The 12428-nt window shown below is 71.9% G+C and overlaps 1 protein-coding gene across 1 annotated transcript; it reads right to left on the bottom strand.

Moving 5' to 3' along the window:
* Positions 1-1023: 1023 nt before the first annotated feature.
* On the bottom strand, positions 1024-12229 carry MIDN (midnolin). Its single transcript, XM_050715601.1, has 8 exons — positions 12177-12229; positions 10278-10503; positions 9487-9574; positions 9117-9179; positions 3962-4348; positions 3528-3660; positions 3140-3439; positions 1024-1286 (listed from the first exon to the last, which is right to left on the bottom strand). Exons 2-8 carry the CDS (start codon positions 10493-10495, stop codon positions 1024-1026), a joined length of 1452 nt encoding a protein of 483 aa, XP_050571558.1. The 5' UTR covers positions 10496-10503; positions 12177-12229.
* Between the last annotated feature and the right edge of the window lie 199 nt (positions 12230-12428).

Genomic DNA, 12428 nt, shown 5'->3' with positions numbered 1-12428 from the left:
CCCTCCCCGAAACACACAAAAAAGACTTTTACAGACAAAAAACACATCACATGGGTTCTCTATTTGCACAGATCTCCTGACGAAAAAATCAAAGTCGGACAAGAAAAAGGATTTCTCTACGGCCTATGCAAGACTATGTCAGTATTGGCTCAGTCGGGTAATTAATGTCTATAAATATTAGCCCCACGGCTTGCAGACAGCCATGACCAAGTACTGGGTTTGTTTATTCATTATTTTTTTTTTTTAACTCTTCTTTTTTTCCTCCTTTAAGTTAAAAAAAAAAACCAACCAACCAACAGGCGGGTGGGAAAGAGCCCAGCGACTCGGCCGTTGGTCTCCGCCGCGGAGGGAAGGCGCCATTTCTTCTCCCTCCGAAAAATAAAAATAATAAAAAAAACACCCCAAAACAAAGCCCCCCCTACCCTCGCTGCGGCAGCGGGGCGGTGGTGCCCAGGCACACACGTGTCCCCCCCGCCGCCCGCGCGGACCGGTAAAGTGCACGCGGGGCTGGGGGGGGGGGGGGCCGGGGAGGGGGGGGGCCCAGCCCCACAGCCGAGCAATGCTACATATAGAAGGGAAGGAAAACAAACGGCCCCCAGGCTGGTGGGGACCCCCAGCACCTCCGAAAGAGACTTTGTCTCCTCCTGCCTGCGCCGAGGGGGCCGGGCCGCCCCCGCTGCGCCCCTCATCACAGCCAAAGCAGCAGCTTGGAGCCCCCGGGCAGCATCGGGAGCCATGCTCCCCCCGGCTGGGGCAGGGGAGGAGGCTGGGGGGGGGGGGGGGGAGGTCCTGCCCCAGACCCTCTCCAAAGCAGGGGGGAGGCTGCCCCAGCTGCCCATCCCCCTCAGACCCCCCCCCCCCCATTGAAACGGTCTCCCCAGCACAGCCACGTCCGCAGGAGCCGGCAAATCTAGAGGAGATCTGGCCCACGAAAAACAGAAACGAGACCCCCAGGGGGGGCAGGGGGCACAGGGGGCCCCCCCCTCCCGGCAGAGTCCGCGGCCCCGGGGCGCCGGCACGGCTCTATGCTACGACGAACTCGGACTTCATGTCCGCCTTGACCTCCGGCTTCCAGACCGAGTCCTCGAAGTCCAGGTCGAGGCTGCCCTCGCTGGAGACGCTGCTGTTGCTGTTGGTGCGGCTGGACTTGCGGTTGGGCAGCCAGTGGTAGGGGGCGCGGGCGTCCCGGCGCGCCTTCCTGCGCAGCCGCTTCTGCTGCATCAGCAGCTGCAGCCGCTCCACCTTGCAGCGCGTCGCCCGGTTCTCCGTCTGCCGCAAGCGGTCGCCTGCAAGGGCGAAGGGGGGGGGGGCACGGCGTCACCGAGGGTCGCGCTCACAGCGCACGGTGCCCGCGGCGAACCGAAATCGGTCCTGGGGGGGGGCGCAGGGCGCGGGACCCCATCCCTTTCCCTCCAGGAGGAAAAAGGGAACCCACTCGGTGACAAACGTGGCTGGGGGAGCGCCGAAGCCCCAGCCACAACCGCAGGGGCCGGGGCTCAGGACGCAGCGGCTCCGCTGTGCCTCCTGCCTCAGTTTCCCCAGCACGGGGACGCGGCTGAACCATCAGCACCAAACCTCGTCACCCCAACAGCCCCGCACGAACACAGCGGGTAAAACCCCCCAGCTGATGCCACCTCCAAGCAGGGCGCATCCCACCGGTCCCCAGCGCTGCCTGGCTGGGGCAACTGGGACCCGAGCTGGTCCCTGGGGATGGGGACAGAGCCCAGGCAGCGGGGCAGCTCCGCGCACAGAACAAAACTGAGGGTTTTGGCATCGCCTGCTGGAGCACGGGTGGAAAAACACACCAGATATGGGGGGGGGGGGGGGGGGGGGGTTGGAGATGGAGCAGGGACACGCAGGTAGCCCTGGCGCAAGTGCCACCAGGTTGGGGACACGGGCTGCCCCCACATCCCCTACCCACGGCACCTTGCTGGGAATTCCACCGCCCCAAAAGGTGCCCCGGGGCTGGGGGTGGCTCTGGCCACATGGGGTGAGCCCAGCCTGGCTTATCAAGCAGCAAAGGGGGGGGGGCACAGGTTCCCCCCCCCACCAACGCACCCCACCAAGAGGTGCAGGTGGCCCTGGGAAGCCCCGGGGTGGCGGTGGCACAGCGGGACCCCGGCCACGTCACCGAGGGCTGGGATCAGGCACGGAGCCACCCCCAGCTGGGTAACCTGCCCCCCCCGCCCCCCCCAGGACCAGGAGAGAAGGAAGAGAAAAAAGCAAGGGGAGAGCAAGGACCCCCCGGTTTCAGTTCTTTTCTCTACGCAAATCGTGGGGGGGGAGGGGGGGGCAGGGTGTGCGCCTTTGGGCACCTTCCGGCCTCGGGGCGTGCAGGTGTGCACCCCGTGAGCACTGGGGGGGGCTGCGGGAGCCAGCCTGACTGTCCCCTCCCCCCGGGGAAACCCGCCCTCACACTCCTCACGGCATGCTGTGACCAAGGGGGTGGGAGCTGTCATTGTCACCCCCCCCCCCCCCCCTCCAAAGCACCACCCACACGGGGACAAGGACAGGGACACCGCAGCCACCGGTGCCTGGGGTTGCGAAAAAAGCAGCACCAAGAAGGGGGCAACGGGGAGGGAGGTGCTGGGGGGGGGCGGGGGCAGGCAGCACAAGGTGCAGGGGCGCTGCCTCGGTGTCCCCGCCTTGGGACGTGTCCCCACAGCTGTCCCCAGGGCTGGGACGGATCTGGGGCAGCGCCGCGGTGGCAGCTGCTGGGAGAGGAGGAAGAGGAAGAAGGAAAAAACCCCAGGGGAGGAGAGGAGGTGGCGCAGAGCCCCGAGCCCGCAGGCAGGAGGCTGCTCCCTTGGGACAGGCGACAATCTTGGCCCTCCGGCACCGCGTCCCCGAATCTTGAGCACCCGGGGGCCTCCGCAGGGAACCCCCAAGGCCAGGGGTGCAGGATGGGGCACCTGTCCGCCCCCCAGGGGAGGGTACCCCCAGAAAACGTCCCCTAATTACTACAGCTCATCACCCAAAGCACTGCGGGAAGTTAACCCTTTGTGGAAAAATGGGGGGGGGGGGGGAGGAGAGTGGGGCCAGCTCCGGGCTCTGCAGGGACCCCCCCAGCCAGGAACCCGGACGGGATGGGATGGGTCTGAGCGCGGATCCCAAATCCCCGGCGCGTCCCCGTGCTCACCGCTGGGCTTGCACATCCGGATCTGGCTTTGGCACTGGACGACGGGGTGCAGGGGCGGGGAGGCCACGGCCGCCGGCAGCGGCTCTGAGGTAGTTTTGGTGGCGAGGTCCGGGGACGAGGGGGGCGAGGAGGAGGAGGAGGAGGAGGAGAACTGCGTCTGGCAGCGGAGCTGCGCCAGGGACTGGGGCATGCCCTGGTAGTGTCGCGTGGCGCTGAGGAGGTCGTTCAGGATCTGCAGGATGGTGCCGATGTCCCGCCGCGGCCGCCCGCTGCTGTCCTGGCAGTTGGGGTGCAAAGTGCCTGCGGGGGGGAGGCAGAAAGGACATGAGGACCCCCTCCCGTGGGAACCCGCAGCCCCCTGCCGCCCCCAGCGCTGCCCAGCACATACCGGAGAAGGTCCCTGAGAAGACCCCAGGCGCGTGGTTGACGAAGCTCTCGATGACGGCCCCGGGTTTGCGGGAGCGGGCGCTCGGGGCAGGGCTGCTGCCGGGGGGGGAGCCGCTGCGCGTGCTGCAGTCCACCTGCACGTGGGAAGAGACGTGGCATCAGCCTCCGGAGGCACGCAGGACCACGCATCGCCCCGACCCCAGCCCCTCTGCCCCCCCAAAACAGCCAGGACACCCCCCCCCCCCCACAGCACGGAGCAGGGCCAGCAGCCACCACCAGGGCTTGGCCAGTGGGTAACAAGCAGCACCCAGCTTTGCTCCCCTACCCCAGAGCTATGAACCCTGGCACCCCGACCCCCCCCCCCAACACACAGTAGCAGCCTGACCCCCCCCCCCCCCAAAACACAACCCATGGCAGCCCCCCACCCTGACCCACCTCTGAGCAGGAGGACACCACGCTGCTGTTCACCGTCTGCGTGCTGGCCCCGTGTGACCGGAACATCCCAGCGGTGACGGGAGCGGGGTGGGGGGCGTTACAGTACACGGGGGGGGCTGGCGTGGCGGGCGTGGGGCTGGGGGCCGGGCTCTGCTGGCACGCAGGCACCACGGGGATGCGGGCGAAGCCGGAGCTGGCGCCGCCGTGCAGCGTCCGGCAGTGGGGGCTGGCGGCGGCCCCCGCCTCGCCGCGGCTGGCGATGACGTGCCGGTGCTGGAGCTGCCCGCTGCTCTGCTGGGCCGCCAGCTGGAGCTGCACGAACATCATATGGTCGCCCACGCGCAGGGCCAGGGTGAGCGGGGAGCGTCCCGACAAGAAGTCGTTGACCTGGGGAGGAGAGGAGAAGGAGCGCCGTCAGCACCGGCAGGAGCGCCGCGTGCGGCCAGCCCGGGCACCCCGTCCCCTCCCCGCAGCAATCCCCAGGGACACGCGGGGCAGGGCTGGTCGGGAGGCGAAGGGGCGACCCCTTCCCGTGCCAGGCTGGCAGGGAGGCGAGCGCGGCCGCGTCCCCGCGCGACCCCAGCCCGGTGCCAGCTCCCTCAGCTGACAGCGCCGGGTTATTTTCCTTCCCCCGTCCTCCCCCCGCCCTTTATCTCCCAGCACAAAGCCGCCGTGCCCGCCCTCCGCGGCACCGATCCCGCTGCAGCGCCGCTGCTGCCGCCAGCGCCGCCGGGCAGGGACGGGGCCGCGGCTGCCGCCCACCCCGGGAGCCGGTGGCGCAGCTGCAGCACCCCCACCCTGCCCACCCCCGGGGGGGGGGGGGGGGGCACAGGGGGGGCTGCTTCGCCGCAAGGACAGGGAGGGGGCAGGTGAGGACATGCCGGGTCCTCGCTGCGCTCATTGCCACGGCTTTGAGCTAGCAGGCAGGGGATGGCAGCCCCCCCGCTATCTCCCCCCCCCCCCCACATAAAGCCCAAGGCGGGGGGGGGGGGGGGCAGGCCCGGCTGCAGGCTTGGCCCCTGCCCACCCCGGAGGCCCCCGCTGCAGGCAGGTGATGGAGCAGCTGCAGCACGGAGCTGAGACAAGAGCAGGGCCTGACCCTGCCCAGATCACAGCGCTGGAGGGGGGGGGGGGGAGGAGGGGGGGCGGGGGCAATCCCCACCACCTGCTGCCCCCCCTCCAACTCAGCCCCCCAGGAGGCATAAATCACCTGAGACTGGAGCCACAGAGAAACAGGGGCACCCCTCCAGCACTGCTCAGCACTCCCCCAGCACCCCAGGGGGGATGAAAGGGCTGTGCCCCCCCCCAATAACCCCCCCCCTCCCCGTGCTTTCATGAGCATTGCTGGGGGGGAGGGAGGAAGGGGGGGGGGGTCACACCTCTCACCCCCGCCACGCGGCGGGCTGAAGGGCGCGGGCTCACACCCAGGCTGGCCGTGGGCAGGACACGGGGTCACAGCTCACGGGGATGACGCCGCCACCGCCCCCCGGCTTCCCCAGCCCATCACGTGCGGCGCCGTGCCCAGCTCCCGGCAGACATCACCCACCCACACCCCCCCACACCCCCCCGACAGCATCACCCATGGCACAGGGGGACCCCAGGAGCCGTGCTCTGACCTGCCCCCCCCCCGACCCCCAGCTGAGGGCTGGCGCCTCAGGCAGAGCGCGGCCCCCAGCACCCTGCGCCGGCCCCATCCCGGCTCCCCCGCGCCCCGCTGGCGCGGAGGCCGCTTCTGAGAAGCCGTGGGAAAAGCAGCTTTAAAAATACCAGCAGCAAAGCCCCGAGCGTGTCAGGCGGAGGCTGCAGAGGAAGAGGTGGGCGTGAAGGAGACACTGCAGCTCTGGACACGGAGGTTACGGGGCGAGGGGGCGGGAGAGGACGGCGCTTGTGCACGGGGACAGGCTCGGGCACACGTGTGCGCACACGGCACCTGGCCCTGGGAAAGGGGCCCCATGCAGACACCCCCCCCCCCTCGCCCCCCCCCACCAGCCCCACAGCCCCCAGATCCCCTCCTATTGGGGTTCAGGATGGAGCACGCAGGACCGGCAGCTCCGACCCCCTGACCGTGGCGTGCTGCCCCATCCATCGGCCACCGCTGCCTCTGCTCGGCCACCGAAGCCTCCCCAGCCCCATGGTGGCCCCCCGGGGAGCGGGGTCAGCTCACAGCCCTCCTGTGAGCAAGGGGCACACGGAGCCCCTCCTTCCGATCCCCAGCATCACCACTGCCCTCATTCTGCCCGTCCCCGTCCCCGTCCCGTCCCCCCCCCCCCCCCCCCAAGCACAGCGAGGGCTCGCTCAGCCCGTGGGGAGCCCCGCGCGCCTCCTGGGGGCCCCCTGACGTCAGCGGGCGCCCGAGGCGGCCTCGCGGCTCCATCTGACTCACACCTGCCTCGGCGCCCTGCCTGACCCCTCGCCGGCGCTGGGAGAAACCAGAGAGCCCCAAACCCACGCCGAGCCCAGCGCCGGGCGCTTCCCGCAGCACCCACAATAACCCCTTCCTCCCCGGGCGGCGGTGGGGGTCCCGCCACCCCACAATCCATCCCCCCCCGGCAGGGCGGCTGGGAGCAGCAGGAGCACAGCTCTGGGGCTCCCAGCACCCGCCCCCACGCCGCTGCCACCCCCCCCGGCAAAACCAGGCCGCTCCAATGCAAACACGTCCCACCCAGCCGCCTGCTCGGCCGCCCACGGCCGGCCGGGGAGGACCCTGTCCCTCCCAACCCGCTCCGCCACAGGGGCTGGGAGCAGGGGACAGCCCTGCCGGGAGGGGGGCTGGGGGCAGCCGGTCCCCAAGCGCCACCGCCCGGGGGTCCCCCGGGACTCTGCCACATCCCCGCAGGGGAACCGGCTGTGTTGTGCCGGGCTCTGGGCCCGCAGGGATGGGGCAAGTGTCTCCCGGCTGCTTCTGAGAAATGCCGATGACTCAGAGAACGCCGCATTCCCGCCTCGCTCCAACGCCTGGCCCCGCATAACCCCGGCCCCCAGCCCCAAACCACCCCCCTCATTGGGCACGCAGGGGCACCGGGAGCTGCCCCCCCATCCGGAGGAGCCGTGCTGTCCCCTGTCACCACCTCTCCCAGGCAGGGATGCCCAGCACCCCCCGGACACGCAGGCAAGCTGCGCTGCCGTGCTCCCTGGCAGCTCCATAAGGGAAAGGCCAGCCCAGACCAAGAAAAAGCCGGGGGGAGGGAGCAGGAAATAAGCCCCCCCAGCCCCTGCAGGCTTTCAGGCGAGCTCTCCAGCCGGGCGCAGCTGCAGCCGACAGCTGGGACCCCGCCGCCTGCTCCTGCGCTCGCCCCACCGCTGCTTGGGGTTTTTTCCATGCCAAGCAGGGCAGAGGGCCAGAGCCCCTCGGCCACCGTTGAGAAATCGCATTCCTCCGGCCACAGCCCCCGGCAGGACAGGATGCATCCCCACCCCCCCCACGGTCCCCAGCACGGCCACACTGGGACAGGGACAGGGCTGCGGGGACGAGAGCCGCCTGCCCGCACCGGGGCTGCGGGCACAGCTCCCCTGGAAAGCGGGGGCAGCCGCCCCCCCACGTCCTTCCAGGAAGGCCCCGCAGCGCCCGGCGTCACCTCCTGCCCGGTCACCACTTCCCGATGGCACCTGGGCAGGGGGTGACAGCGCCCGGCCCCCCGCCACCCCCAGAGGAAGTCGAACGCAGTGCTCCCTGCGCTGCCGGAGGATGCGTGACGCAGGCAGCGCCGAGCAAAGCATGAATGAGAGGAGTGGTTTCCTGCCCCCCCCCCCCCTCCGCCCCCCAGGTGCTGGCGGTTCCTCCTGCGCAGCCCCGGCTTCCTGAATCACCGACCCTGGAGGAACCTGCAGCAGGCAGGGAGGCGCAGAGCTGCTTCCCCCTGCCCAACGGGAGCTGTGCTGGGTGGTACGAGGCCAGGAGCAGCGCTGCCCCCCTCCCCCCCCCCCCCCAGGGGCAAGGGGCACCCTGAGCCCCCCCTGCTCCAGGCACCTCCCTGGGGTGCTGCACAGCCCTGCCATAGACCACCGCACCCCAATGCTGGGGCCCACACTGTGCCCCCCACCCAAAAAACAGCTCCAAGGTGGGGGGGAGGGGGGGGGGGGGGGGGGAAAAGGAGCCAACCCCTGCTGCAGGACCCCATGTCCAAGCTCATTCAACCCACTCAGGGTTAAAAGCAGCTGCCAAAAGTCAAGGTCACCCCGGGCAGCCAAGGGCACCATGGGTCACCAAAGGTCCCTCCGGCAGGGGTGTCCCGGGGTGGGGGGGGAGGTACAACCATGCCCCAGCCGAGCCCCCTGTGCTCAGCCCCCTCCTCCAAATCCAGCGAGGCAAGCTTAAAAAAAAAAAAAAAAAAAAAAAAGGCTTTTAAAAACAAGCTGCGGCGCTGGCCGGAAGGGAAGGAAGGAGCTGAGCAGCAATAATAAAGGGGCTGAAAACAAAGGAGCGGGGCCTGCGCGGCTGGGGGTAAATTCCACCTTCGCGGCAGGCAGGCGGCTGCGCGCGCACCCCGCGGCGGCTCCCCCAGCCCTGGGAACGCTTCCTCCCCCAGGACCCCCCCCACCCCCCCCGCCGCCTCCCGCGCTCGAGGCCACCCCAGCCAAGAAACTTCGCAGCTCTCCCAAACACAGCCTCCGCCAGCGCCACCCCCGCGCCCCCTCCTCAGCGCCCCGGCACAAGGCCGCCACCGCGCCGGGGCTCAGCACCACAATGCCAGGGTGCAAGCATTTTTTTTTTTCCTTCCCCTTTTCTCCCCCCCCCCCCCCCCCCCCCCCCAAGGACGGGTCCAAGGGGATGGGGAAAGCGCTCCGGGAGGGGAAGCCGAGCTCTACAGCTCACGGTGGGGGGGCTCAGCCCCGTGCCCCCCGGCCGGGCTCGCCGCCGACCTGCTGCGTGACCTTGGGTGAGTCACGTCACCTCCCAGCCTCTGCCCTCCCGGCCCTGCGGTGTTTGGGCTGCGAGCAGCAGCGTGGGACCTCCCCGCCCGGGTGCTGGGCACGATGACGGAGCCAGCCCCGGGCACCACCCTCAGCACCCCCACCCCTGCCGGGGGTGCAGCCGGAGCGAGGCACCCGCTCGGGGAGGGGAAGAAGAGCGAGGCCGCGGCCGGCCCTCCCCCCCCCCCCCCCCGAGCACCCCGCAGAGCCCTTTGTCTCCCGCAGCCGGCAGCCGGCCTCTCACCTGAGTTTCAGTCAAGCTTTCCAGGGCTTGCATCACCGACTGCTCTGGCCTGGACGCCTGGGACTGGTGGGGGGAGGAAAGGAAAAAAAGAAAAAAAAAAAGAGGGGGTTATTAACATTACAAACGCAGAGAAGGAGGGGGCGGCTGTGCGGCAGGAGGGAGGGCTGACATGTCACTTCCACTATTTCTACACCAGCCCTGAGAAAGCCCTGAAATATTAAACCCGGCACCCAGCCCAGCCTCCCCCAGGGCTGGGGCAGCAGAGCCGGGGGCTGCCAGCACCTCCTCACCCGGGGCTTTAATAATACATGGGCACGAGTGGGAGCAAAGGGGGGGGGGGGGGGGGGGGGGACAGCGCGAGGCCACTTACCATCAGGCCGGCCTCCACGGTGGGCACCAGCGTCAGCTTGCTTCCTTCCACGACCCCCAGGTCCTGCAGCTTCCCGGAGCTGAGGCGGCTGCGGGGGGAGAGCGGCCGGGTGGGTGCCACAGGCAAGGGCAGTGCAGCCCCGCAGGCAGCAGATAGCACGGGGGTGGGGGGGTGGGGGGCACAGCAGCCCCAATCCCTGCTGATCCCGGGGACTGAGCCCCCTCCGGCACCCCCACCCCAAGCGCTCCCAGCACCCGTCTGCCTCCCCCATGCACCCTGGGTGCAGCCGGGGCCCCCCCATGCACGCAAGGTGCTGGGACCCCCCCCCTTCCCTGCAGGGTGCAGGCGGTGGCTGGCCGGGGGGGCTCAGCAGACAGGAGCACGTCGGGCTCCCCCCGGCACCCCCTTCAAGTTGCTCGGGGCCAGTTGCAGGCAGGGGGGGCGCAGAGCCCCCGAGCCGTCGGCTCCACGCCGGAGGCGGCCGCGGGGGGAGCGCTGCCGCCCCCCCCCCCCCCCAACACCTTTGTCAGACAAAGGACTCCCCCTCCCCTCGCCCCCCAGCAACCGCCCCCGGGCTGGGGGGGGCCGGGGCCGCGCCGCCGCCGAAGTTGAGCCCAGAACAAAGGGCAGGGCCCGGCCCCGGCCCCCGAGGGGGCACGGCCGGGAGCCTCCCCCCGCCCCGCTTCCCCCCAGGGCCCCCTCGGCGCGGGGCCGAGCCGGGGGCGAGGGGACGCCCCCGCGGCCGGGGGATGGGGCCGGGCCGAGCCGTGCCGAGCCGTGCCGAGCCCTACCTCTCTTTGTGCAGCAGAGCCAGCCGCTCCTTCGGCACCTTGAGGCGCTGGGACAGGCGCCGCTTCAGCCCCTCCACCGTCTCCTCGGCGGGCACGGCGAGCTCATAGCGGGTGCCGGTGGTGGTGTTGATGCACAGGTTCATGGGGGGCTCGCCGGGGAGCCCCTCGCAGGCGGCAGCCCCGCGGCTGCAGCTCCTGGCGCCGGGCTGCGGGTCCATCCGCCGACCTGCGGGGGCAGCGGTGCTCGGTGCCGGCGGCGGACAAAGGAGGGCCGGGGCCGCTCCGCCGTGAGCCGCGGGGGCTCCGGTTCCGCTCCGGGTGCTCGGGGCCCGACCGGAGCCTCGCGGGCAGGGAACCGGGGGAGGAGGGGGGGGGGGGGGCGCGGGGACCCTCCCGGGACCGAAATAATCAAAAATTAAATAAAAAAAAAATAAAAATAAAAGCGGATCCCCGGGGCCTGCTCGGTGCCTCCGCAGCTGCCCGCCCGCTCGGGCCGGGGCCGGGGCCGGGCCCGGGGCTCGGAGGCGCTGGGGCTGTGCCCGCGGCCGGACCCGAACCGGCAGCGCCGCCGCCGCGCGGAGCCGTGGAAGCGGCGGGCGGGGGGCGGGGGCGGCGCAAAGTAGCAGAGGCCCCGGGGCGGGGCCTCGCCCTCATTCACTCCGGCTCCGCCGGCGGCCGCGGCCAATGGGAGCTCGCCCAGCGCCCGGCCGCCCGCGGTCGCGGCCAATGGCGGCCGAGCTCCGGCTCCCCACGTGGCCCGGCGGGAGGGCGGCCCCGGCCGGATTCCTCCCGCCCACGCGGCCGCGCGGCCCCGCCCCCCGCCGCCCCCCGCCCGCCCTCGCGCCTCGCGGCCATTCATAAGCCCGGGGCCGCACAACAAAGGGCCCGGCGCGGCCCCGCCACCGGCCCCGCCACCGGGCCGGGAGGGGGGACAACGGCCCCGCCGGGGCAGGCTCCGGGAGAAGGGCCCGGGGGCGGAGGGATTGGAGCGGGACGCGGCGGAGCGGCGACCGCCAGCGTGCGGGGGGAACCGGGGGGATTCGGCACCGGGGGAGGGGCCGGGCGGGACCCGGAGCCCCCGGGGACACCGAGGCGGAAAGGGCGGGGGGGGCCGCGCACAGTCACCCGCGCCTGGTCACGCCCGCCCGGTCACACGCACCCGCCCGGTCACCCTCCCGGTGACGCCGTTAGGGCCGAGGGGATCTGCCCCGGCGGGGCTGGGCCCCCCACGGCACGGTCCCGCTGCGCCCCCCGCGGTGCAGGGAGCCCCGGCCCCGCAATGCCCCGGTCCCGGCAGCGCGGGGGGAGCCGGCCCCGGGGGGCGCGGGGGGGCTATGAGTCAGCAAAGCGCGGGCGCCCTCTGCCGGCCCCGCCGCGCCTCCAACGCCCCGGGGGGGCCCGCAGCGGGGGGGGGCCCGGCCGGGACACCGGGAGCCTAGCCGCGCTGTGCCCCGGGGCCGCTGCCCGCCCGCCCGCCCCGAGCGACCCTGGCCCGGCAGCTCCGCGCCCCCCGGTACGCCGGGGCTGGAGGCGAGGGGCCGCTCCCCGGCCGGGAGGGGGCAGATCGGGACACCCCCTCCCCGGGCAGCCCGAGTTCGGGTCACCGGCCGCTGTGCCCGGGCGCCGGAGGCAAACCGCGAGTCGGCGAGGGCACCGACGGCGGGGCTGGGGGGGGGGGGGGGGGGGGGGTGTCCCCGGACACCCGGAGCGGGGGGGCTCCGCCGCGTCCCCCCACCCAGAACGGCCACTCCCGGGCAAGCGCCCCCCCAGCCCCTGGCACGGAGCCGCTCAACGGAAACCGACCGAGCCCCAGCTCCCCCCCCCCCCCAGCCCCCAAACCCAGCCCGGCCCCGACGGCCGGGGCCCCCCCGACGGCTCGGCCCGCCCCACCCCACTCACCGTGCCCGGAGCGCGGCCCCGCGGTTCCCCGGCGCGGCTGGAGCTCGGCTGCCTCCGGCGGGGGGGTAAGAAAGAAGCGTCCCGGGGAGGGCCGGTGGCGGAGGGCTCGGGCCCCGCTGCGCTTCCCCCTGCGAGCGCTGGAGCCGGCCCGAGCGCAGCCCTGACGCGGAGCTGCCGGGGAGGTGCCCCAAGTTTTATCCCGCACCGCCCGGGGTGGAGCCTGCGGGGGGGGGGCAGGGACCGGCCTGGCCC

The sequence above is a fragment of the Cygnus atratus genome, chromosome 26 (assembly GCF_013377495.2).
Source record: "Cygnus atratus isolate AKBS03 ecotype Queensland, Australia chromosome 26, CAtr_DNAZoo_HiC_assembly, whole genome shotgun sequence".
Taxonomy (NCBI): domain Eukaryota; kingdom Metazoa; phylum Chordata; class Aves; order Anseriformes; family Anatidae; genus Cygnus; species Cygnus atratus.
Note: the sequence above shows the minus strand (reverse complement) of the source record. Positions and strands in the feature narration are given on the sequence as shown.